Source organism: Poromitra crassiceps (genome assembly GCF_964638095.1).
Source record: "Poromitra crassiceps genome assembly, chromosome: 4".
NCBI lineage: Eukaryota > Metazoa > Chordata > Actinopteri > Beryciformes > Melamphaidae > Poromitra > Poromitra crassiceps.
In genome coordinates, this window is record NC_139626.1 from 71,695,129 (window position 1) to 71,718,192 (window position 23,064).

The window sequence follows — 23,064 nt, forward strand, 5'->3', positions numbered from 1 at the left end:
ACCAAGCAGGCCAGGCCGATACGGGCCGACGCGCGTGCCGGCGTCCGAAAGATTTGGGCCGTTTAAAGCTCAATTTGGGCCGTTTGAAGCCAGATTTGGGCCGTTTGAAGCCCAATTTGGGTCGTTTAAAGCCAGATTTGGGCCGTTTGAAGCCCGATTTGGGCCGTTTGAAGCCCAATTTGGGCCGTTTGAAGCCCAATTTGGGCCAAGTCCAATTTTACAATGAGATGCACCCACTTTAACCCTGAATAAAGTAATAAAACCACTAGTAAACCAGTAGGGGGTGCCTGGCCTGCTGTTCAGTGAGTGGCCTGACTGCGGGCACAATTTTTTTTTTTTTTTTTTTTGCAGGCCAGGCCAGGCCAGGCCACCGGGCATTTGCCCGACGTGCCTGATTATGCAGTCCGCGCCTGATCTTGTTGATTCTTTTGTTTTTTGGTAGGTAGCTGAATGCCCGATTCAATTCCAGCGTGGCATCATGGCAGCTTTGTTTACACCTGATGACCTACTGACATACTTCCTTGTAGTGCAGGTTAATTAACTTATGAATGAACTCTTAGCTTGCTTATTAGCCACACGTAGTTCATGACAATGGGGTGCGAATTTAATAATAATAATAATAAAAAATAAAAATAAAAATAAATAAATAAATAAAAAATAATATTCCAAAACATCTCGCGGGCCGACTGAAACCTATCTCTGACATCCCTGGTCAAGAGGATCAAATGATTTGTGAAGATCAAAGCTATAATATTCTGTTCTCCTGAGATTAACGCTAAACTACATGTCACTGATGATCAGTTGTTTCAACATAGGATATTGCAATAACACACAAGCCAAATGCTGACATGAGAGATTTGCTTTGAACAAGTTGTAGCTAGTATCTGCCAGTGACCGGAGAATATTATTATATTTGCTTGTTTTAATGCTTTTGTCAATAAACATTGTCAACAAAGATAGCCTTGTTGTATATTATCATGTATAAAGACTGTTGATGTCGAGTGAACACAAACTACGAACCGAAGATTGGACCAGTGGACATGACGCGGAGAAACTTAACCGACCAGCAGTCTGCTTCAATCAATGAATGCTTTATATTTATTGAAATGAAATATGGTGATATCTGGTGGTCTGAAATGACTCTCTCTAGCTAGGTATCTGGCTCATATTGTGTCATATTATTGTAACGTCTGAATCAGCGTTTCATAACTTTATAATAGCCTAACGTTACTGTATAGCCTGGATGACGTTAGCTAATGCTACCCAGCCTTCCATTGGCATATGCTGCCTTTAGCTTGTGGTATTATGGTACAGTAATATTGTATAGCTGGTCTTCACAGACTGCATTACATGCTACACCATGCAAATATATTTCGATATAATTCAAACAATGGACTGTACAGTATTGCTGTAAAAAAGTTACATTTGATTGTGTAAAGTGTTAGACAATATATATATATATATATATATATATTTTATAGCCACATGAAAGCCATCAAGTTTAATCATGCACAAATAATCAGACCACATATAACAACAATATTGAAGAGATCACTCTCACATTCAATTGAAGCTGAAACTGCAACAAAGTGTCAACAAATTGCAACAAAGTTATGCACAAGCTGTCGGGGGACAGGGGAAGACAAAATGCCACAACTGTAGCCTATACAGCGGTTCTCAAAATGTTTCATGTCAAGCCAGGACCCCTAAACTGAGACAGATTAGAACCTGGAACCCTATTTGATACAATTTGTTCCCAGGGTCCCCCACCTGATAATTCAATTCAATTCAATCCTTTATTTCATACCCAAAGCACAATAAAAACAGCAATAAGGCATACAAGCAAAAACAAAACAAAACATTGATGATATGATTTCTGATGTTTTATTACAGAAAGTGTATGAAACCCATAACCAATAGTCATACATTCCGTCATTGTGTTGTTGTTTTTTTTTTTTTTTTATAATATTTTTATTTGGTTTTTCTGATTTTAACAAACAAAAACAAGAGCATGGCAGCTCAGACACAACATTATTCTGAACAGTGACAGAAGGTGAAAGAATAAACAAAAATAAGGGAGAAGAAAAATTAGACACACGTTATATTTTTAACGGAGCTTTGCGGAATTACCTCAACACAATTGTGTATCAGCTTTAAATGTCCAATATATACAGCATTAAACAAACAACCAGCAGCATTCAAATGTGCAAAAACTTTATTATATTTATTGAAATGTGGTGATCATGTCACATTACATAACGTTATGCCCAAATGGTCTACTGCCCAGAAGCGTCACTTTACATGTTTGGTCGGGAATTATTTTCATTATGTTAAACCAGCATTTATCTTCCATAATGCATTACATCATAATCACAATGCTATGAAGACATTAGCTGATCACCACAGAGCTGCACAGACCAGTTTATCAGATAATTTCACCGTAAAATGTGTCCAGGTGATCATCTCTGAAGCCCCAGCTTGTATGGTCGCTGCCCGTCCGCTAAAACCCGATTTCGATATAGCGTTAGGTGTTATTTTGATCAACAGACCTCATAACGGGGATCTATACTGTTACGTGTGTCTACTAACATCATTAAAAGATCATAAAGGTAACGCTGTTTCTGGTAGTTTACTTTTAATCTATGGCTACGTTGCTAGGCTAGCTAGTTACCTAGCCTGCCTTGGTTGTGCTATGGTTGGGATCATCTGGTTTCCTGTGGCTGGTGTTAATCAAGGAAAATCCCGCCCCAAAAGTTAGTCTTTTTTTTTCGCCTCTTACTCGAAATGGGACCATCATTTAGAAAACGGAGCCCATGAGAGCATGAAAAAGACTTGAAATTGTTTATTCAGACCATAAACTCATTCGGAAAATGTTTATTTAAGATACAGACCGAGAGAGAAGTCGTACGTGACGTCACTTCTGGACCTGATGTGCGCCCCCCTCCGGCCTTTCGAGTGAATGGAATTCCAGGACGGGCCTCAGAAATTCCCCCATTGTGTTGGCCACTGGTCTAGACTGAATGTAGCCTACAAAACGGCAAATTTCTCCGCTGGTTTTCACTTCTTTCTCTCTCACCCCTCCCTCCCTCTCTCTCTCATGCATAATGTTTTTGATCATTCAATAATTACAGTAGGCTACTGCATGGCACTGCACTGCTAGGCTATAATGGCCTGATGACACAGAGGTTTATGGTCCGACGTGCGTTATTATTCATATCCCCACACTCCTCCAGTGGAGTCAATCACTTCTATCAGTTTATGATTGTGCAACGCCTCCCCCCAAATGTCTCCTCCCACAGCAGGTTTACTACATTATGTTCATGAGACAGAAGGAAGGAGGGAGAGAAAGGAGGGAAAACCAGCGGAGAAATTGACGTTTGCGCTGCAGTCAGAGGGTGCCGCGTCTATGTGCCGACAGGCCGCAGTGCCGACAGGTCGCAATGCCGATCGCCCACAAGCAGAACCAGCTGAGCGAGGCGGCGTGCAGCGTGTCGGTGGAGCTAACCTCTCCCAGCCCCCACGCCAAACCTAACCTAACCTCCCCCCATGCCTAAACCTAACCTCCCCCAGACCCTAACCCAAAACCTAACCTCTCCCACCCCCACGCCTAAACCTAAGGTCGGCATTGCGGGTGGTCGGCATAGCGGGTGGACCCCAGTCAGAGCACATTATTTCCGGACTAATGAGCTGTCGGATCATTGAGATTTTCATTGTCGAGTTAACGAGCTGTCGGACTCGTGAGGTGTCAGACTAGGGGGCAGTCCCCGACTGCAGGGCTAAAGATTAACGTTGGGAAGACAAAAGCTATGGTATTTGGAACACCTCAATCGGATACAAAGTGAGGTGGGTTCAGATAAGATTGAGACTGTGGAATAATGAATCTGTCTGATTACATCACAATAATTGTAGCAAGGAGATAATAGATGCAGAATTGCACTGGCTTTAGGCACCCTCACTGGCTTCAACAAGATACTGAATAGCAAGGATAGAAGTACAACATTGAGGAATTACATTGAAAATAATACACAGTTGTGTATTTAGTGCAGGGGCATTTCTATGGGCAGGCCCGGGTAGGCACAGGCCCGCCCACTTCTTGCCCTCACCCAGCCAATATATATATTTTTTTTTTTCTAGAGGCAAACTTGCTGCTGCCTTGCTAGCTAATGGTTTTGTAGCTTAAAAACGCAGGGCACATCATCTCCAGAGTCTAATGCATGACGACTTCATGACATCCAGAAATTTTGCGCGCAAAATTCCTAGATGTTATGGATTGTCTGTGCCCCACCAATTTTATCCAGGCCCACCTATAATTGAATTTCTGCCTACGCCACTGATTTAGTGTGCTATTATGTGCATGCGAAACATGGACTCTTCACAAAGACCATCTTAGAAGTATGTTAAACATCAGGTGGCACCACAGGGTGACCAACACAGAAGTGATAAACAGAGTGAAACCTGAAAGTAGACTGCGGCAAATCTTAATGAGGAGGAAGATGGGTCGCGTGGACGATTATCGACTCATAAAGTGTGTCAGCACTTAAAATAACAGACTACACCGCGGTGAGCATAACAAGTGCATCCTCATTTGATATGCAAAAATGATGACGTCAACTTTGACGTGAACTTTCTGAGAAGTTTACTTGCAAAGTCAGAGACAGAGCCAGTCAGTCGGTCATTTGGCAGCGTGACAAGAAGAACCAGCCAGGAGAGGTAGACGACATGGGATGAAAATGAGCCAAACTCGCAAACGCAGCAGCATCTGGATGCACTTCACAAGTAAAACTAATGATAAAGCGGAATGCAATATTTGCAAAAAAATATATCTTTCAAAGCAGGATCAACAAACAACCTTCACCGCCACTTAAAAACACAGCATCCGACCGTGCAATTGGCTGAGGTGAGACCACGGCCCACTCCCGATGACGATGATGACCAAGAAGATAACGATGGCGACAATACTACTGAAACCACTCCCACATCATCAGGTAGTACGACAAGTCAGTCATCCGCCATCAGTCACACCCATGCTGCATCTACCTCTCAGTCTGAAAATAGAACTGGGCCTACATCTCTGCCTGCCCAGGCACCAAGAACCACAGGCACAATACCAAAAACAAGACAGACATCTCTCCATGATTATGCAGCACCTGTCATAACCCCATTGAGACAGGGGAAGATACTGTAGATGAAGAGCTTGCTAAAATGATTGCCACTGACTTCCAGCCATACAGAATTGTAGACGACAAAGGATTTGAGCGATTCTGCAAAGCTCTTAACCCTTCCTACACTCTTCCATCAAGGAAGACAGTAACCGAGACAGTGTCAAACATTTATCAGAGAGAAGCAGCATCACTGAAGGAGAGACTGTCTAAAGTGTCAGCAGTTTGCTTAACAACAGATTGCTGGACATCAAGGGCTACAACCCCATTCATGGCAGTAACAGCCCACTTCATTGAAAATTTCAAATTGTCCTCCTGTCTATTGGACTGTTTCGAGTTCATTGACCGGCACACAGGAGACAACCTGGCTGAAAACCTGCTCAGAGTGGCAAAATAATGGGGAGTGGAGAATAAAGTGGTTTGCTGCATAACCGACAATGCCTCCAATATGACCAAGGCTATCAAAATCACAAAATGGATCCACCTTCCATGCCTGGCGCATACAATTAACCTGGTTGTCAGAGATGCTCTAAAAGAACTAAAACCCATTCTGGATAAAGTGAAAGAGGCAGTGGAATATTTTCATAGGAGCACAGTGGGTGCAGAAAAACTGAAGGCCACTCAGCTCCAAATGAATCCAAACAAGGAACCACAGCGACTCAAACAGGACTGCGTCACAAGATGGAACTCTACATATCACATGGTGAAGAGTTTTCTGACTATCAAGGATGCCGCCATTTCCACCCTGGCCATCACAAATGCAGACGTCAGCCCTTTGACCCAGGAGGAATGGAATGTGCTGATGGAGGTGTGCCCTATCCTGGAGCCCTTTGATGACGTCACAAAGGAGATCAGTGCAGACCGGTATGTTATTCTGTAGTTATAGAGTTGGTCAGCTGTAGCTAGCTTTGCATGTTTGCAAAAAATATATGATAACAAATGATGATAATGATAACAATTTTATTTGTATTAGTGTACATTATAGTGTCATTGTTGGTAACACTTTATAATACTGTAATTGTCTCACTATGTATAGTAATATCACTGTGTTCTCTCTCTCTCTCTCTCTCTCTCTCTCCCTCACACACAAACACACACACACACACACACACACACTAGCTACGTGACTGCCTCAAAAGTAATATTGCTGGCCAAGGGGCTACAGAAAGTTACAACCAACCACAGACCAGACGTAACAACACTAGAAGCAGCCAATTTGGTGGACTCGCTTTGTGCAAGCATGGCATCGAGATTCCACAAAATGGAATATAACCACACCCTTGCAGACGCTGCTGCACTTGACCCGAGGTTCAAGAAGATGGCATTTGGGGACCCCGGAGCTGCAGATGAGGCTTTTCAGAGAGTAGTAACTGCAGCAGCAAGACTCACTATCAGCAGCAGTAGCCAAACCAACCAGCAACAACCAGGGCAACAGGAAGGAGCGGGCAGTGCTGCAGAAGGATCAGCTGTTTAGAGCCACTTCTTTGAGCGGGCAGCTGGTGCAGCAGCAACAAGGAATCCCACAGCAGATGCCATCATGGAGGTGCAGTGTTACCTAGAGGAGCCCCTGCTTCCAACATCCTCCGACCCTCTCAAATGGTGGGAATCTCGGGCCAATGTCTACCCCAGGCTTAGCAAGATCATGATGCGAAAGCTTTGCATTGTGGCAACGTCAGTTCCGTCAGAGAGAATATTCTCCAAGACTGGACAAATAATTTCAGAGAGGAGAAATCGCCTTAAGCCCGCAAAAGTGAGGGAACTTGTGTTCATAAATGCAAATCTGCAATAGATGATGGTGCTGCTTGAGTATATTTTTGCTGGCTGAGAAATGCAGCATTTATTTCCAAAAAAAAAAGCAGCTCATCTACACACTCAAGGACAGTTCAATAGTCCATTTCAGGGTTTATTATCTGTATATTTTTATCTATTTTATTTTTACAACAACTTGAGATAGCTTTCAAAAGTTGGCTATGAGCCTTTTGCACAAAAGCACTATTTTGTTAAGTTGTTTTACTATGTTTACAAATTTGTAATAGATGATGGTGCTGCTTGAGTATATTTTTGCGCTGTGAGAAATACAGCATTTGTTTCCAAAAAAGCAGCTCATCTACACACTGCAGGACAGTTCACTAGTCCATTTCAGGGTTTATTATCTGTATATTTTTATCTATTTTATTTTTCTAACAACTTGAGAATTGTTCACTAGTCCATTTCAGGACTTGGCTATAGTATGATCCTTTTGCACAAAAGTACTATTTTGGTAAGATGTTTTACTATGTTATTACTGTGTCATTTGCACTAAAATTTGTTTAGCACAAAAGTTCATTATACTTGTTTTTTTTTTATTGTGCCAATAAAAAGTTCTAATAAGTGCTGGATGAATTGTATTCAAGTATTTACATAACACATTTCATACACAGGGTAAATTCATTCAAAATAGTAATTCACTGACAAAGCCACCTTTAATGTTTACAATGCAGATTGTTGACATTAGGTCTGGCAATTCTGATTTAAATATAATGTGACATTTATGGGAAGTTTGTCATTGGTAAATTAATACATTAATTTATTCCTGTACAGGACTATAAAATATGTGCCAGTCTGCAAGAGGCATAAAATGCACGTTAGGTAAAAACAGATACCCTGTTTTAAATTAGCCTACATTTATTTACAAATTTCGCCAATAGGTCTACTTACAGCTCCTGATCTATCTACTTGAAACAGTTTACAGTTTCACCTGTAGATGGTGGTCTACACTTGGCTAGAGGTCCTAGCCGCCCCGGGGGAAAAAAAGGTGGAGGGGGGCGCGCACTACTGTTTCTGAACGAGTAGTGCGCGCCCCATAAAAAAAAAAAAAAGGAACGAGGAGCCGCTATTTTGAACGGCTCTCAGAAAGGAACGGAGCCATAAGATCCAGCTCCCTTCAAAGAGCCGTTATTCCCATCACTAATGAGAGTGGAGGAGCTGATTAGGGTGGCGAGCAACAGGCAGGAGTGGAGATGTGCTCATGATGTGGTTGACACCAACGGGCAGTAGCCCATGGAGATTGAGTATGCATATTACCTCATTTAAATACTTGCAAATAGCAGAGGGGCACTGGGACTCTTATTTGCATGGCAGCATGCAGTTAACTAATTAACAGTTAAGGCTGGCTCAAACTACAGGATTTTCAAACTCCTGCAGTCTGAGTCCAGCTTTAGTTAACTAATTAACTAATTTCACCCTTTGTGAGTGCTTTGTGAATCAGAAGGTGTTTTTTTCTTCTTTGCACAGGTTTAGCATCTGCAAAAGCCACACACTCCTTTAATGAATTTGCCCCTCTGTGTTTTAAATACTTCAAACTAAAAGTCTCTTCTTTAAATTCACAATGTAAAACGCATGAACCTCATAATGCCACTTCTGATCTTAAACCTCATTTTCCCTTCCCCCCCTTCTCTCTCTCTCTCTCTCTCTCTCTCTCTCTCTCTCTGTCAGGACATGGAGGTCTCAGTCCGGGAGCTCAGGACCATCCTGAACCGTGTAGTCTCCAAACGTTAGTTTCTCTTTAGTTCCTCAGTCTGGACAATCTGTCTGGCACACTTCAAACAGAAAACTCCATAAAGAAACTTTTGTATAAGAGTTGGACAATTTGGACCTTTGACAATATTAGATTTTTTTTTAACCAAAATGTATTACTCTTCTGAACACCCAACAACATTACGGACATATTTAGCTTACAGGAAAAAAATGTCCCTCACATCAATTCAATAATTGCAAATATAAAAAATACTTTAATACGATACGATACAAAATACTTTATTAATCCCCCAGGGGGTAAACTGAGTGCCACCACACTGTACATACAGGACAGACAACCAATAGTACAACAGTAGAAAAAATATAGATATACAATACAATAACTAATAAAGCCTGGAATGGGTACATTTTTGACAGGGACCTCATAATTTTTGATCAAAGATCTGGTTTATCATCAGAATTTTCACTAAAATGTATATTCTTATGATTGTTCTAAACATTCCAGACAGAGTTAAAAAAAACATCTCGCACCCCCTCCAGGCGCAGAATTGCTGACAATTGCTCATCTGCACCTTCACGAAGCACAGGCCAGTCGAGCTACACGGCTGAGGTGCGGGCGATGCGTATGTGAGCCCGCATAGTGGGCGAGGCCAGGCGATGCGTCTGCGATCTCGGGGAAACCAACAAGGGACAATATTGTGACTCTAAAACTCTACAACGTTTTTCTGGAAACTTGTGCTGGCAAGGGTCATGGCATCAGCGACTGCTGCCGGTAATTCCGGTCTGGACCAGACAACATGTTTAACAAAGATGGAACAGACACACAGAGAACAGCGCTGCTGTCTATGTGGCTAGAAAGGAGTGCTGTGGGCGAGCGAAGGAGGAAGAGGATGAGGCATGGCAGGCTAGAAAGGAGCGCGCTCTGTTTCTACAGTAGTTACATTAATTTGGATAAAATAAAATAAAAATAAATACTAAAACTCTAGGTGTGATGGGTTGAGCCTAGGATAACGGGACAAATACAGCTTAAAGACCCTGCCAAGCAAAATGCACCAAAACCTTCCAACTATCTAATTTAGGGTCTTATGTGCCTAATTGTAAGCATCAAAAAGTTGTAGATATTCGTTTAAACCTAAATCCTAAATATTGCAATTTCCCTGTTTTTACGGTTTGCTGAGGCTGGGGATGAAGAGGACCGGTACTTAGGGCTCATTATGTTCCATTTTTATCCAATCATAAAACACTCCACAAATCATAAAGTAGCTTGCAGCTGTCTGTCAAAGCTGAGATTTAAAAAATCACGCTCCCCTCCCCACAAAAACAAGAAAAATAAGATAATTTAATATAAAGATAAAATGTATGTGATGTTTTACACTTTATTAAAGGGGACATTTCAATTGATTAAAAAATGTTTTTTAAAATAGGTTTTGGTGACCCAATAGATAAGATACACTTGAAAAGGTCAGAGGGACTCAAATCATACCGGTTTCGTGGAATGACTCATAAAATTCTAAATAGCTGAAAAACTAACATGGCAGAAATCTGTACGTGATGTTTTTCACTGTAGACCTGTAGAGGACCGCAGGGACGAGGTGTTTTTGTTGGCCAAACCAGAAGTCAGTGTGCACTTCCGGTTCCCTCGTCTAAAAGTCAATGGGATTTTTGTATGGGGATCTCTGTGAAAATGCCTGATATCTGTGAAGTATGTGGTTAACACGTTCACTGCCAATGGCGAGTTGACTCGTCAAAAAAAATCCAACGGTTGACTGCCAACGACGAGTTGAGACGTCAAAAAAAAAAAAAAAATTTTTTGACGGTGCTACGTGGATCAATGCCCCCCACGTCTCCTATAAAAATATTGGAGCTACCGAACGTGTACAACCCATTCCACCGACCCACTAAGTGGCGACAGTGCTCTCCATTCTAGAGGAAGGCAAGCAAAAAGCAGTGTGAGGAAGCCATTCTCATGAAAATGGATTGGCGAAAACGCTTTCGCGCTTGGGAGCTGGCGGTGGGGTTTTGCAAATTTGCATAATAGATTACGGGTGGAACACACTTTGAAACACGCAGCATAAATAAGACCAGAATCGCAAAAGCTTCATCAAAGCTCTCAGAACCCTGCCACGGGGTTCTGAGAGCTTTGATGAAGCTGCTGTGCCGCCAGCAGACAGGCACAGCAGCAGCAAAGCAGTGAGACTGGTGACGCGAGGTTACAGCAGCAGCAGAAACGAGCTTGTGACACGGCCGCTGCAGCCAAGAAGAACACACACGGAGGGAGGAGTTTGAAGTAGAGGGGTGTTTCCTGCTGTTATGGAGGAAATTACTGTTCAAAACTATTGTTTAGATGTCTGACGTCTTACTGATGCCAAAAATGAATGGTTAAAGTGACTGTTCTATCGAATTTCACAAAAAGCCGTTTATCTCTGAATAAATTTTCAGACGCTGAAACCATGCTGTATTCAACTGCTAATGCTTACATAACTACTAACTCTACAAACTAACTATTTTAGACAGAGAAAGCACACATTCTATTAGTTCTTTTGAGATATTGTGTGTTCACAAAATCCTAACAGAAACGAATCCTCGGCTCTTGAAAGATGAGCCAGAATCCTCAAAAAAACCCTCTGGCAGAAGCTAACTACAGTATTGAAAAACGGCTGGCAGTGAATGTGTTAACAAAAGTGTATGAAGCGGTGATCTTTGTTTTCAGCAAGATCATCTTCACAAATGAGGACCACTTTTATAACTTTTGAAGCATAAGGGGACATTCAGACCAAAAGCGTTTTTGGAGCTGCCAGCGTCTTTCTGCAATTCATTCTCTTTTAATGAACGCACCTGGCGTTTCAGCGCTGGTGGCGTCTGTTGTTTTTGGAGGAGCGCTGTGGGCGTTTTAAAGCTGAAAAAAGTTGAACATTAGAGGAAAAGCGCCCTGATCGTCTTTTTCACTCCTCCTACCTTTTCTCCTCCCGTGGGATTTTCAACCTCGGCTGCTGCCAGAATTGGCAATAATCTGGCTTTCATGTTGACAGTGAACAACATCAAACAGACAAAACTAGCTGGCTACCTTCCTTGTGGTCGTTGTGTTCTGATCTGTACTGCACGCGACTGCAGGGGAAAACAAACGGAGCACAAAAAAAACGCTCCGTGCGCTGTGGTTTGTGCACAATGGAAGCGCTCTCAACATGATTTTCATAGCGTTCTGACTGAAAAAAACGCTTTTGGTGTGAATGTCCCCTAAATGATTTTTAAAAATTGCGATTTTCAGACGCTTCAAAAGTCACCAAAGTGGTCCTCATTTGTGAAAAATATCTTGCTGAACAAGTTTGTCGTTCCATAAACTTTTTTGTCACAACTGAAACACCCATAAAAATAAACCCATTGACTTTTAGACGAGAGAACCAAACATCCAAGTCTTCTGGACTCATTCCTGCGGCACTCTATTGATGCAGAACATGAAGCTGTTTGTCAGAGTCCCCCTCTGGCCGCTCAGTGTTAATGTGCATCAGAAGCTTCCCACCAGTCTGACTTATGGGTTTGTCTCGATGCTGGTGTGGTGTGTGTGTGTGTGTGTGTGTATGTGTGTGTGTGTGTGTGTGTGTGCAGACAGAGACCTGAAGACTGACGGCTTCAGCATGGAGTCCTGCAGAGCTATGGTCAGCCTGATGGATGTATCCTTAATGATCTCTGGACCTAACGCAGGTTTAATCATTAGCATTAATGAGGACACCTGGCACTGGGACACCTGGCACTGGAACATCTAAACAGAATGGAAGCATAATTAATGGTATTAGTACAGCTACTTTACTTCCTGCTTTTACAACCTCAAAACGGTTGGTGTGAAATGGGTCCATTGACCCAGCAGCACTGATCTTTAGTTAAACCTAACTTTATCTCACATAACTTAGTTTTATTTTGTTTTATTTTATTTTATGTCGCCTTTATTTTACAAGGTAGTCACTTGAGATCAATGATCTATTTTTCAAGCAAGACCTGGCCAAAATGGCAGCATTTAAAATAAATAAATAAACAAGACCCAAACACAGACAATCAATCAATCAATTTAATATTCATATAGCGCCAAATCATAACAAGAGTTATCTCAAGGCGCTTTCCGGTTGCACAAAGCACCTTAACTCATTCACCGCCAATGACGTCTTTGACGTGTTATCAGAAATAGCCCTCCCCGCCAATGACGTGTTTGACGTGTTTTTGTTTTTATTACTGCAGGGCGTATTTCAAACACTTACCCAGCCTCTGACATAGTATCATGTCCCTACCATCTAAGACAACACGTGAACAAACACATACCGCAGCTGTTGTTTTGAAATTGAGCAAGAGGAAAAGCAGAAAACGGGTAACGCTTCCTTGTGCAGACAGGAGAAACGCCATTGAAACGCGCCTCGGCGCGCTGCACGAGCTGGAGTGGGGACTCTGGAGTCGCCTTCCTCTGTGCCAGCCCGGAGAAAACGGGAGAAAGTAATCAAGAGATGTGTTTGATCATCGGAGGAATGAGGAAATGATCGATCAGTTTGCGAGGGCGGTGAGGACGTGTTGAATAGCCGAGGGGAAAACGGGAACGATTTCAGGGAGGATATGACAGGGAGACATGGACGAGGACGGGTGGACCAGAACATAAACAAAATAAACACACAACAGCAAGGCACAAGGCAGAAGCGGCGGCAGTCACAGCAGCCCGCTGTCCTTTCTCAAGAGCTATTCAGTTGGTTCATGAAATCGCTGGGCTGCGTGCCCTCCAGTGTTGCTCCTGGCCAATCCCAGCGCCACAGGGCGTGGTTATTGCTTATCCTATGTGGGGTTAGAAATCTAAAAGGGGGATCGTGTGTGTGTGTGTGTGTGTGTGTGTGTGTCTGTCTGTCTGTCTGTCTGTCTGTCGGTGTGTCTGTCTGTCTGTCTGTCTGTCTGTCTGTCTGCACACTCACTCACACCGAGTAAACTGTATTGTTGAATGTAAAAAAAAAGCACTTCATGTGTATATATATATATATATATATTTTTTTTGTCATTTGTGTCCTAACGAATAATATTTACATGTCTGATGTCAATACAGTTCAAAATAAAAGAATTGAGAGTGAGTTCTGCCTGAGATTGTGCCCTTTTACAAAAATTGCCTTTTCTCCTGTTTATTTTCTCAGGAAGACCTTTTGGGTAGAAAACAGGGTGTATATAAATGGCTATAAGTAGAGTACAGAACATGCTAAAAGCTCTTTTTTTTTTCCTGGTGAACCCAGAGACGTACATCTTCATTTTGAGGTATTGCAAATCACTCTGGTGCTAATAGATAATTTACTGTGGGTCTTGAAAGATGACCAACAATTATGAAAATCTTTGGCCTGTGCTAAATATTGGCAGTCCTAAACTGGCGGTGAATGAGTTAAGTTAAGATTTTCCTTAGAGTCTGAATTAAGGTGTCCATAAAATAGAATCGGCTGCACAAAACACCCTTAAATCTGGTCCTTACGTTTTCCTTAAAACAGATTTGTGCAACCGATTTTATTTTATGGACACCTTAACTCGGACTCTAAGGAAAATCTTAACTTAAGGTGCTTTGTGCAACTGGCCCGAGGCTCAACAATTGAAACAATTCTCATATGCACTGGCAATTCTAATGCAAGGTCATGTGGCAATTGCAACAATTTCCCAACAAGAGCAGTACTTGCAAACGGTGGCTAGGATGAAGACCCCTATAACGGGGAAGAAACCTTGAGCAGACTTGGCTCTTGGTGGGCGTTCATTTGCCATGAGCGTCTGGCATTACGTCTGGCTCTTACGTGGTTTTAGGTCTGGCTCTTACGTGGTTTTAGGTCTGGCTCTTACGTGGTTTTAGGTCTGGCTCTTATGTGGTTTTACGTCTGGCTCTTACGTGGTTTTAGGTCTGGCTCTTACGTGGTTTTAGGTCTGGCTCTTTCGTGGTTTTAGGTCTGGCTCTTATGTGGTTTTAGGTCTGGCTCTTATGTGGTTTTAGGTCTAGCTCTTATGTGGTTTTAGGTCTAGCTCTTATGTGGTTTTACATCTGGCTCTTATGTGGTTTTAGGTCTGGCTCTTGCGTGGTTTTAGGTCTGGCTCTTATGTGGTTTTAGGTCTAGCTCTTATGTGGTTTTACATCTGGCTCTTATGTGGTTTTAGGTCTGGCTCTTACATGGTTTTAGGTCTGGCTCTTATGTGGTTTTACATCTGGCTCTTATGTGGTTTTAGGTCTGGCTCTTATGTGGTTTTAGGTCTGGCTCATATGTGGTTTTAGGTCTGGCTCTTACATGGTTTTACATTTGTCTCTTATGTGGTTTTAGGTCTGGCTCTTATGTGGTTTTAGGTCTGGCTCTTACGTGGTTTTACATTTGGCTCTTATGTGGTTTTAGGTCTGGCTCTTATGTGGTTTTAGGTCTGGCTCATATGTGGTTTTAGATCTAGCTCTTATGTGGTTTTAGGTCTGGCTCTTACGTGGTTTTACATTTGGCTCTTATGTGGTTTTACGTCTGGCTCTTACATGGTTTTACGTCTGGCTCCTATGTGGTTTTAGGTCTGGCTCTTACGTGGTTTTAGGTCTGGCTCTTATGTGGTTTTAGGTCTGGCTCTTATGTGGTTTTAGGTTAAGAACACCCTCAAAACTCACTTGTTCAACAAAGCCTTTGGCCTCTATTCATGTTATATTCATGCAGAAAAAACACTATATGTAAATTGCTTCACAATTCTTAGATTACCTTTATTGATTTGTTTGTTAAGTTTGTTAAGTTGTTTGTGTTGATCTTAACTCAAACCCAGAAAGATGGCAGTGCTCGGCTCGGCCTGTTAGAGTTTCAGATTCTTTGGAACAAGATCAGGAAGTGGCTGGTGAGATCTGTACCTGAAGCAGAGGCTTTCGGAGAACTGAGACTATTACCAGACTAATAATAATAGCAGACTAATGTAATATAATAATGTGATTGTCACTGCGCAGGGGATCTTCCGTGAGTTTGACCTGGATAAGTCTGGCTGCATGAGCTCCTATGAGATGCGTCTGGCTCTGGAAAATGCCGGTAAGTCTCTTTTCGAGACTAATATTTTACATTAATATTAGTCTCCAAAGTTCTCCAAAGTCTCGGGGACACAAATAACTACAAGTGTGAAACCATCTGCAGCAGACATGGTCTAAAACAAGTTGTGAAAGGTGCAACAAGAAAAGCCAGTCAACTTTCCATTTTGACTAACATTTCCTCCATGTATGAACCTCCTGTGCATCTACCCCAGTTGGCACTTCTGACCATCAAAACATCATGTGGAATGCTGGCAAATGGCCCTCCAAGCCCATACAGTACATCACCTGCCGAAAACGTACATCTGAGGCAATAAGGCAGCTGGGCCTTCTTATGAACACTACTGACTTTCCCCTCATTCACGAGGCCACTGACCCTGAGGCGAAGGTCATAGCGTTCACCTCCACTATTGGGTCCATCCTGGATAAAGCTATCCCACTAAAGAGAGTCTCAGTTACTGACAATGACAAGCCCTGGATGACTGTACAAATAAAAAATCTGATTAAAGAAAGACAGCATGCGTTTTGCTCTGGTGACAAAACTGCCTACAGAATTTAACAGTCAACTATTCTCAAAAAAATCAAGAGTGCCAAACTGCGATAATACAAGAATGGTTTAAACAGTGGTTTAAGTCTGTTAAAGCACTTATGGGGATGGATGAGGATGGGCGAACTGCAGTATCACAAGACCCTAACGTCCTGCAGCATGAGTGTGACATTTTAGCTAAGCATTTTGCTTCGGCATGGGACCAAGTTGACCATTCTATCCCATCTGAGGCAGATGTTAATCACAAGCTGGCAGACGGTGTCATTCCTCTCCTGAGCATTGGGCAGGTCAAAGCTAGTCTCAGTAAAGTTAATGCGAGGAAGGCAGCCGGACCTGACTGCATTCCCTCTTGGGTATTAAAAACCTTTCAGGAACTGGCACCTGTGTTGTGCGATGTTTTTAATTAATGTATCCAACACAACACAATATCTTTCCAAATCAATGGAAAGAAGCCTTGGTCAAAGCTGTTAGTCAGTTGTGTTGGCAAAGTGTTTGAAGGGGTCCTGAGGGATGCCCTTCTGGAGGATAAATGACAAAATTGCCCCATCACAACATGGTTTTATGGCTAAAAGATCAACTGTCACTGCTCTCATTCAGATCCTGCAATGCTGGCATGAAGCACTCAATAACAACCCTAAAATGGACGTTCATGCTGTTTTTGTCAATTGCTTCATGCAATGGCTGACATGTGGCTCATTCTTAGGAGCTACCTGAGTAACAGAGAGCAAAGGGTGCAGTGGGGTTCCTGTGTGTCTGATCCCTGTGCAATCCCAGCCGGTGTCCCCCAGAGGGGGCTACTATCCACAGTGCTCTTTGTCATCTGCATTAACAGCCTGGATTTATATCTGCCTCCTTCTGTCATCCCTGTAAAATATGCAGATGACCTCACAATGACAGAGCTTCTGATGGGGTCTCTACCTGGCCTGTCTGAGAAGGCCTTGCATTCTGTAGCTGAATGGGGTCAGGAGTTTTCACTGGCAATGAATGGAGCTAAGAGGCTAAAAATATGGTAATCAGTGCCAGGAGAGAGGGCAACATCCCCTGTCCACCGCCCCCAACAATCTCTGGGCAAAACATCAGCAGAGTCTCCACCTTTAAACTGCTTGGAGTTCAGATATAATCTGACTTGTCATGGGCCCACATTAAATACATGCTCTCCAAGGCACGACCAAGAATCCATTACCTCAGTGTTGCCAAAAGAGCTGGTCTTCCTTGTGATGTTTTAAAACAAATCTACCTGACCTTCATTCGTCCAATCCTCGAGTATGCCAGGCCAGTCTGGGGTGGGCTGACAAAAGGCCTCTCTGAGGAGCTGGAGAAGGTACAGAAACGATGCTGCAGGATCATTGGAATTCCGTCTTCTTCTCTTTCATCTTTGAGTGAAAGGCATGATGAGGCCACCCTGCATAGCCTCACCAACATACTCAAGGATAGCTCCTCCCCCCTGCATGGTTTCCTCCATCCAGCCTCAACTTCCTCTCTCCGTCGGCGTAGAGAATACGTTGTGCCCATAAGCAGAACCAAAAGACATGAACTCTCCTTTCTTCCTCGCACTCTTAAACAGTTTTATAAATTATTTTATTTTATTTCGCTTATTTAAATTGCCCTTCAGGCTTTATGTTGCTAAAATCATAGCTATTATCTATGATGATTGATCACTGTAAAGTTTGATGCATTTCAGGATCAATGTTTAAACACTGTTTTTATACTGTTTTATCCTGCCTAGTCAAATTTTAATAAATGAAACCTTAAACCTGAAACCAAATGTGTGATAAAGGGCATACTGGTTGTACAGGGGGTGTTTTTCTTTTTCTCCTCCATTTTGAATCCTATGATGTCATTGGTGGAGCTACCTGTTCCCTTTTCTGCCTTTCTACATGTTTAAAAGTATACTTTGGTGAGAACACAGCCTCTACATTGCAGGGAGTCAGCTTTATCCTGTGTATCCCTTTTTCAATAGCAAGGCTGTGCTCACTCTTTGTCAGCATTCTTTTGAGTTGGTGATCCCCTCTCTAATAATAATAATACATGGGGATTATATCTAATATCTATATTTATATCTGTGGCTCTATATCTTATAAAGGGGGATCTATATCTTATAAAGGTGTATCTCTCTCTCTCTCTCTCTCTCTCTGCACTGTATCCCTAAGGATTTAAGCTGAATAACAGGCTGTATCAGTTGCTGGTTGCCAGGTATGCCAACAACGAGCTGATCGACTTCGACAACTTCACCTGTTGTCTGGTCAAACTGGAGGCCATGTTCAGTAAGAGTGCACATTTTTCTTATACGTCTGTTTTAATAATTGATTAATTAAACAAATGTTATTTTAAGATATGAAAAGGGTGTGCTTGACAGCTGGGACATCCACTCCCAAACTCCACCCGGCTCTACTGTGGAAGATGGCGGCTCGCTGAAACCAGATATTTTAGCTTCACTTTTGCATAGCGGTATCCTACCGCTATGCAAAAGTGAGACGTGTCATTGCTCTTTTATGCAGTCAATGGTTCTCAACACCTGAGACAGAGATAATCTGATTCGTTGAGTTAAACCTCAGTGGGAGGAGCCAAAGTACCACAGTTTTTCAGAACGAAAGTTAGCTAACCTGAAGAAACTGGTCAAAATATAAACATAATACAATTGTATTGACTGTTTTTCATTCCAGATGCTGCAGCTCAGCAGCTAGCTAACTAGCTAATCTAGCTAGCTAACAGGCCAACACAGTGTCACAGACAATTGGAAAATAGCAAAGTTTTGGGGCAATGTTGCTATGTTACAATTTCGGCTCCAAAATTATAAAATGGTAAAGTACGTTCATACAGGGGTGGGCGTGGTTTCCGGAGATTTTAGGTTTAGGGTTAGGGTCTGGGGAGAGGTTAGGGTTAGGGTCTGGGGAGAGGTTGGTTTAGAGCCTAGATCCTCGCGAGACGATGGCGGCTCTAGACTCTTTCATTGGCGGCTCGCGGCTGATATAAATAATACAATCACTGCCAGGTTTGTGGCCCTTTGGAGCACCAAATGGGGGTTGAAACTCACCATATACCGGTAGCCTATCTGGCAACACTGCACACAAGCCAATGCCTCGTGGAGGGATTGGGTCAGTGGGAGGGAGCAGAAAGAGTGATTCAGGTGTGAATGACAGGGCGTATTGTTGCAGCTGGCATTTCCTCGTTAACGAAGAAATTCGTAAGCTGCAACAATCAAGTCACGTTAACCCCCCCTCACAGCATCGGCGTTTTAACGATAAGCAAAGCAGCTGTTTAGCCTACTGAGCTGGGTGTGGAGACCAGGAAAGCATAGGCTGTTTACTGAGCTGGAGGTGTGTGGAGCTGCATCCCAAAGAGAGACAGACTGGACATCAGAATGTTTTCATATATATTTTTTTATCATTTTTTATTAAGTCGGCCTGAATGTTTTTTATATCATATATATAGATATATATATCTATATAGATATAGATATAGATATAAAAATTATAAAGTCGGTCTGAATGTTTTTATGATTTTTATAATAGTTTCTAACATTTTTATCATTGGTTCTACATTTTTTATCATTGGTTTTATCATTGAATAAACTAAAAACTAAATCAAATGCTTAGGCCTACTGTGTGGTTTTGCGGTAAAAGTGGCTCTCCTCTTGACTTTGACCGGCTAGTGTGGCTCTCATGGAGAAAATAGTGAGGATCACTGGTTTAGAGTTAGGGTATGGGAGAGGTTCGAAAACCTTAGTCTGGGCACGCTTTACACCGCTTTTGGCGAGGTTACGTTAGCTAGAGCCTGATAAAAAGAACAACAACACAAGTTAGCGTTAGCACATTTCTCCAGTAGTCACTGCCGAGGAAGGTTTCTGGAGAGCCAAAGACAATGGAGTACTCGCCATGTGAAATCTTATGTCCATGTCTTTCCCAGCACAGGCAGCAGAGTTGCCTTTGGATTTCATCCTCCATTATTGATAGCAGCGGACAGAACTATAGCTATTCCATCAACTGGCCATTTGTTTGAAAAGTTCCTCCCAAGCAGTTGGCACACCGTCGGCCAGGTTTGCAATACTAAGCTTTTCCCAAAGCCAGTTGGTAGACACACGAGAACATCTTGTTTCTACAAGAACTTCTTCAAAAACTTTGTTCGGTACGTCCATCTTTTGTTTAGTTGTTTATTTTCTTATTGTTTCCGCTGCTTGTCTCCTGTCTAGGGCGGGCTCTAGGCCGGAAACAGGCAGAGTGACAAAATCCCTTGTAAACGGAGGCCAGGCTCTTTCTCGCCGAGAAGAGCTGGTGACGCGGTTACACCCTGCCTTTTCGAAACCCCCCCACTCCGAAGATCGACCTCCATTCTTCGTAATGGAGGGGTTTTCCCATTTTTTTAAGGCACCGCTATTCCGAAAGGGGACATCCCCTCCATTTCGAAACCCCCCCACTCTGAAATTGATTTTCAAGTCCATATTTCTCCGAGTTTCCTGCGTCAAACACTGCAACTCATTGTTTTTTATTGAAAATATGAATAGGCGGCGCTAGACCATCGGGAATGGGGAAGCTAAATTTCATCAGATTTTCATAAAACAAAATCAGTTCAACCCGACTGGCATTCACAAATAAGAACGTCCTCATCTTGCTAATATATGACTCAATGAACCTTATTCAACTGTGAGCATTTGACTCAAAGTTACAATAAAAAAATTTCAAACACTTTTCACGGTATGAATGTGGGCGTGTGTAACAGCTCACCTTTAGATGTGTAGAAAACATAATTTATGATTAGATCCTGTCGGCGTGTCAGGAGATATAAATAATCAGTTGAATATGCTGCTGTGGAACAGATCCTTGCGCTCTTGGATTACGCATTTGACAAACTTAACAAACTGTATGGCAAGACAACATAAATGAACAATGTTTAGTGATGTTTAGATATGTGCACCTGCAGAAAACTGCGAGCCAGGAATGCGCAAGACCACACCTGGTATTTAGACCAGCAGAGTGGAAAGTCTGTGTGCCAAAAAATAAAAATAAAAACACTGCTCCGGGCCCGATACGCGCTTAACTAGAGTGTGCGTTGTCAAGGTGTAGCCTATTTCTTTGCGGAGTGGGGGAGAAAACAAGCGGGACAGCTGTGCCCAGTCCCTGAGCAGCGGCTCGCGCGATTCTGAACAACACAGAGTGCAAACATGTCTGTGATCCACAGCTGATTTTAGGATGTATCCAACGTTCACATTCCTGTATCTATCTGAATGCAGCAGGCTCGTGTTTACTGCTATAGCGAAATTATATGAAGACAGTGACATATAATAAAAAAAACAATGAGTTGAAATGTTTATTTCAAGCTAAAAACAATGAGTTGAAATGTTTATTTCAAGCTACAGGAATGCAGGAAACTCTGAGAAATATGGACTTGAAAATCAATTTCGGAGTGAGGGGGTTTCGGAGTGGGGGGGTTAAATCAATTTCAATTTCGGAGTGGGGGGGTTTCGGAATGGGGGGGTGTCGGAACGGTGGTGTTTAGGAATGGAAGGCGGTCCCCTGGTGATGCGAGGTTAAGAAAACCTAAAATCTCTGGAAACCATGCCCACCCCTGTATAAACGTACGATACCATTTTACAATTTCGGAGCTGAAATTGTAACATAGCAACGTTGGTCCAAAAACAGTGCTATTTTTAAAACAATTTGGAGATTGGGCTGAACAGGCTAGTATGGCTAGTTTGAAATTGAAGGCCAGCTAGCTAACTAGCTAACCTAGCTGTTTCAGTTAGCAGCAGAGCATTAGGCTTCATAATATTACCTTCCTCCTACCTCTTGTCTTTCACTTTCACGAAAAACTGACATCCACTGAAGTTTAACTCAACCATTCAGATTATGTCTGCCTCAGAGAAATGTTAAAACTTAAAATGACTCGGCCTTAAAGGAACATGCCAACATTTTGGTAGATTCACCTATTTGCCCTATTCTCAATAGTAAAACGAGAATATAGATGCCTTTCTCTTCTCTGTGCATGCAGTGGAAAGTGTGTTGCATCTCTCCTGCTAGTTAGCCTAGCCCAATAAATTATAGTGGATTTGTACAGCAGCATACCCCTATTCAGTCACCAAAAATACACATTCCAGGGAGGTACGGTGGTGCAGTGGTAAGCACTATCGCCTCACAGCTTGAAGGTCGTGGGTTCGATTCCCACCTGGGACGAAGTGAGCGCTGAAGGAATGCGTGCCCGTCCGCATGTCCTCGAGTGCCCACCGCCCGGGTGGGGTCGTCGAAAGGGCCTTTCTGTGTGGAGTTTGCATGTTCTCCCCATGCCTCCCGGGGGTTTCCTTCATATAGGAACCCCCTTCACAAAAACATGCAATATCCTGGTTGCTAATGTGGTTCCTCCTCTGGTCGTTAAGGGCGCCTGTTCAGAGGGAGGGGAACTGGTTGGAATAGCGTGAACCTCCCAGGTGCTATGTCCTACCGGTGAAGCTTCCTCTGTCAGGTGAAAAGAAGTGGCTGGCTGACTGCCCATGTCTCTGAAGAAGCATGGAGCCAGTCTCGGCTCTCCCCAGATCGGCAGAGGATGGAGTAGCAACCAGGATTGAGAAATCAAATGAGCACTAATGGGGTATAAAATGGGATAAAAAAAAATCGGGAAAAAAATATTATAAAAAAAAAATACAAAATAAAATACACATTCCAACAGCGCCAAAACACTCATATGTACATATTGTGACTTGTGCACTCACCACGCTATGAAATTATAATCCCAAATTATGAGACACTGTAATTTTCGAAGCAAATACATAGCCAGAACTACTGATGATTTTACACAGCGCCTGCGCCTCAGTCAACGCAGCAGTA

The 23,064-nt window shown here is 42.6% G+C and overlaps 1 protein-coding gene across 1 annotated transcript in view; it reads left to right on the top strand.

Moving 5' to 3' along the window:
* LOC310775932 (calpain-1 catalytic subunit-like) overlaps positions 1–23,064 on the top strand; it is a gene marked incomplete at both ends in the record, with an annotated part of 117,902 nt that overhangs the window by 88,617 nt on the left and 6,221 nt on the right. The window contains 5 exons of the mRNA XM_083636054.1: positions 8,634–8,691; positions 12,279–12,343; positions 15,453–15,521; positions 15,628–15,706; positions 18,400–18,513. Of these exons, the coding sequence (XP_083492180.1) occupies positions 8,634–8,691; positions 12,279–12,343; positions 15,453–15,521; positions 15,628–15,706; positions 18,400–18,513 (385 nt within the window). The remainder of the gene's footprint in view (positions 1–8,633; positions 8,692–12,278; positions 12,344–15,452; positions 15,522–15,627; positions 15,707–18,399; positions 18,514–23,064) is intronic.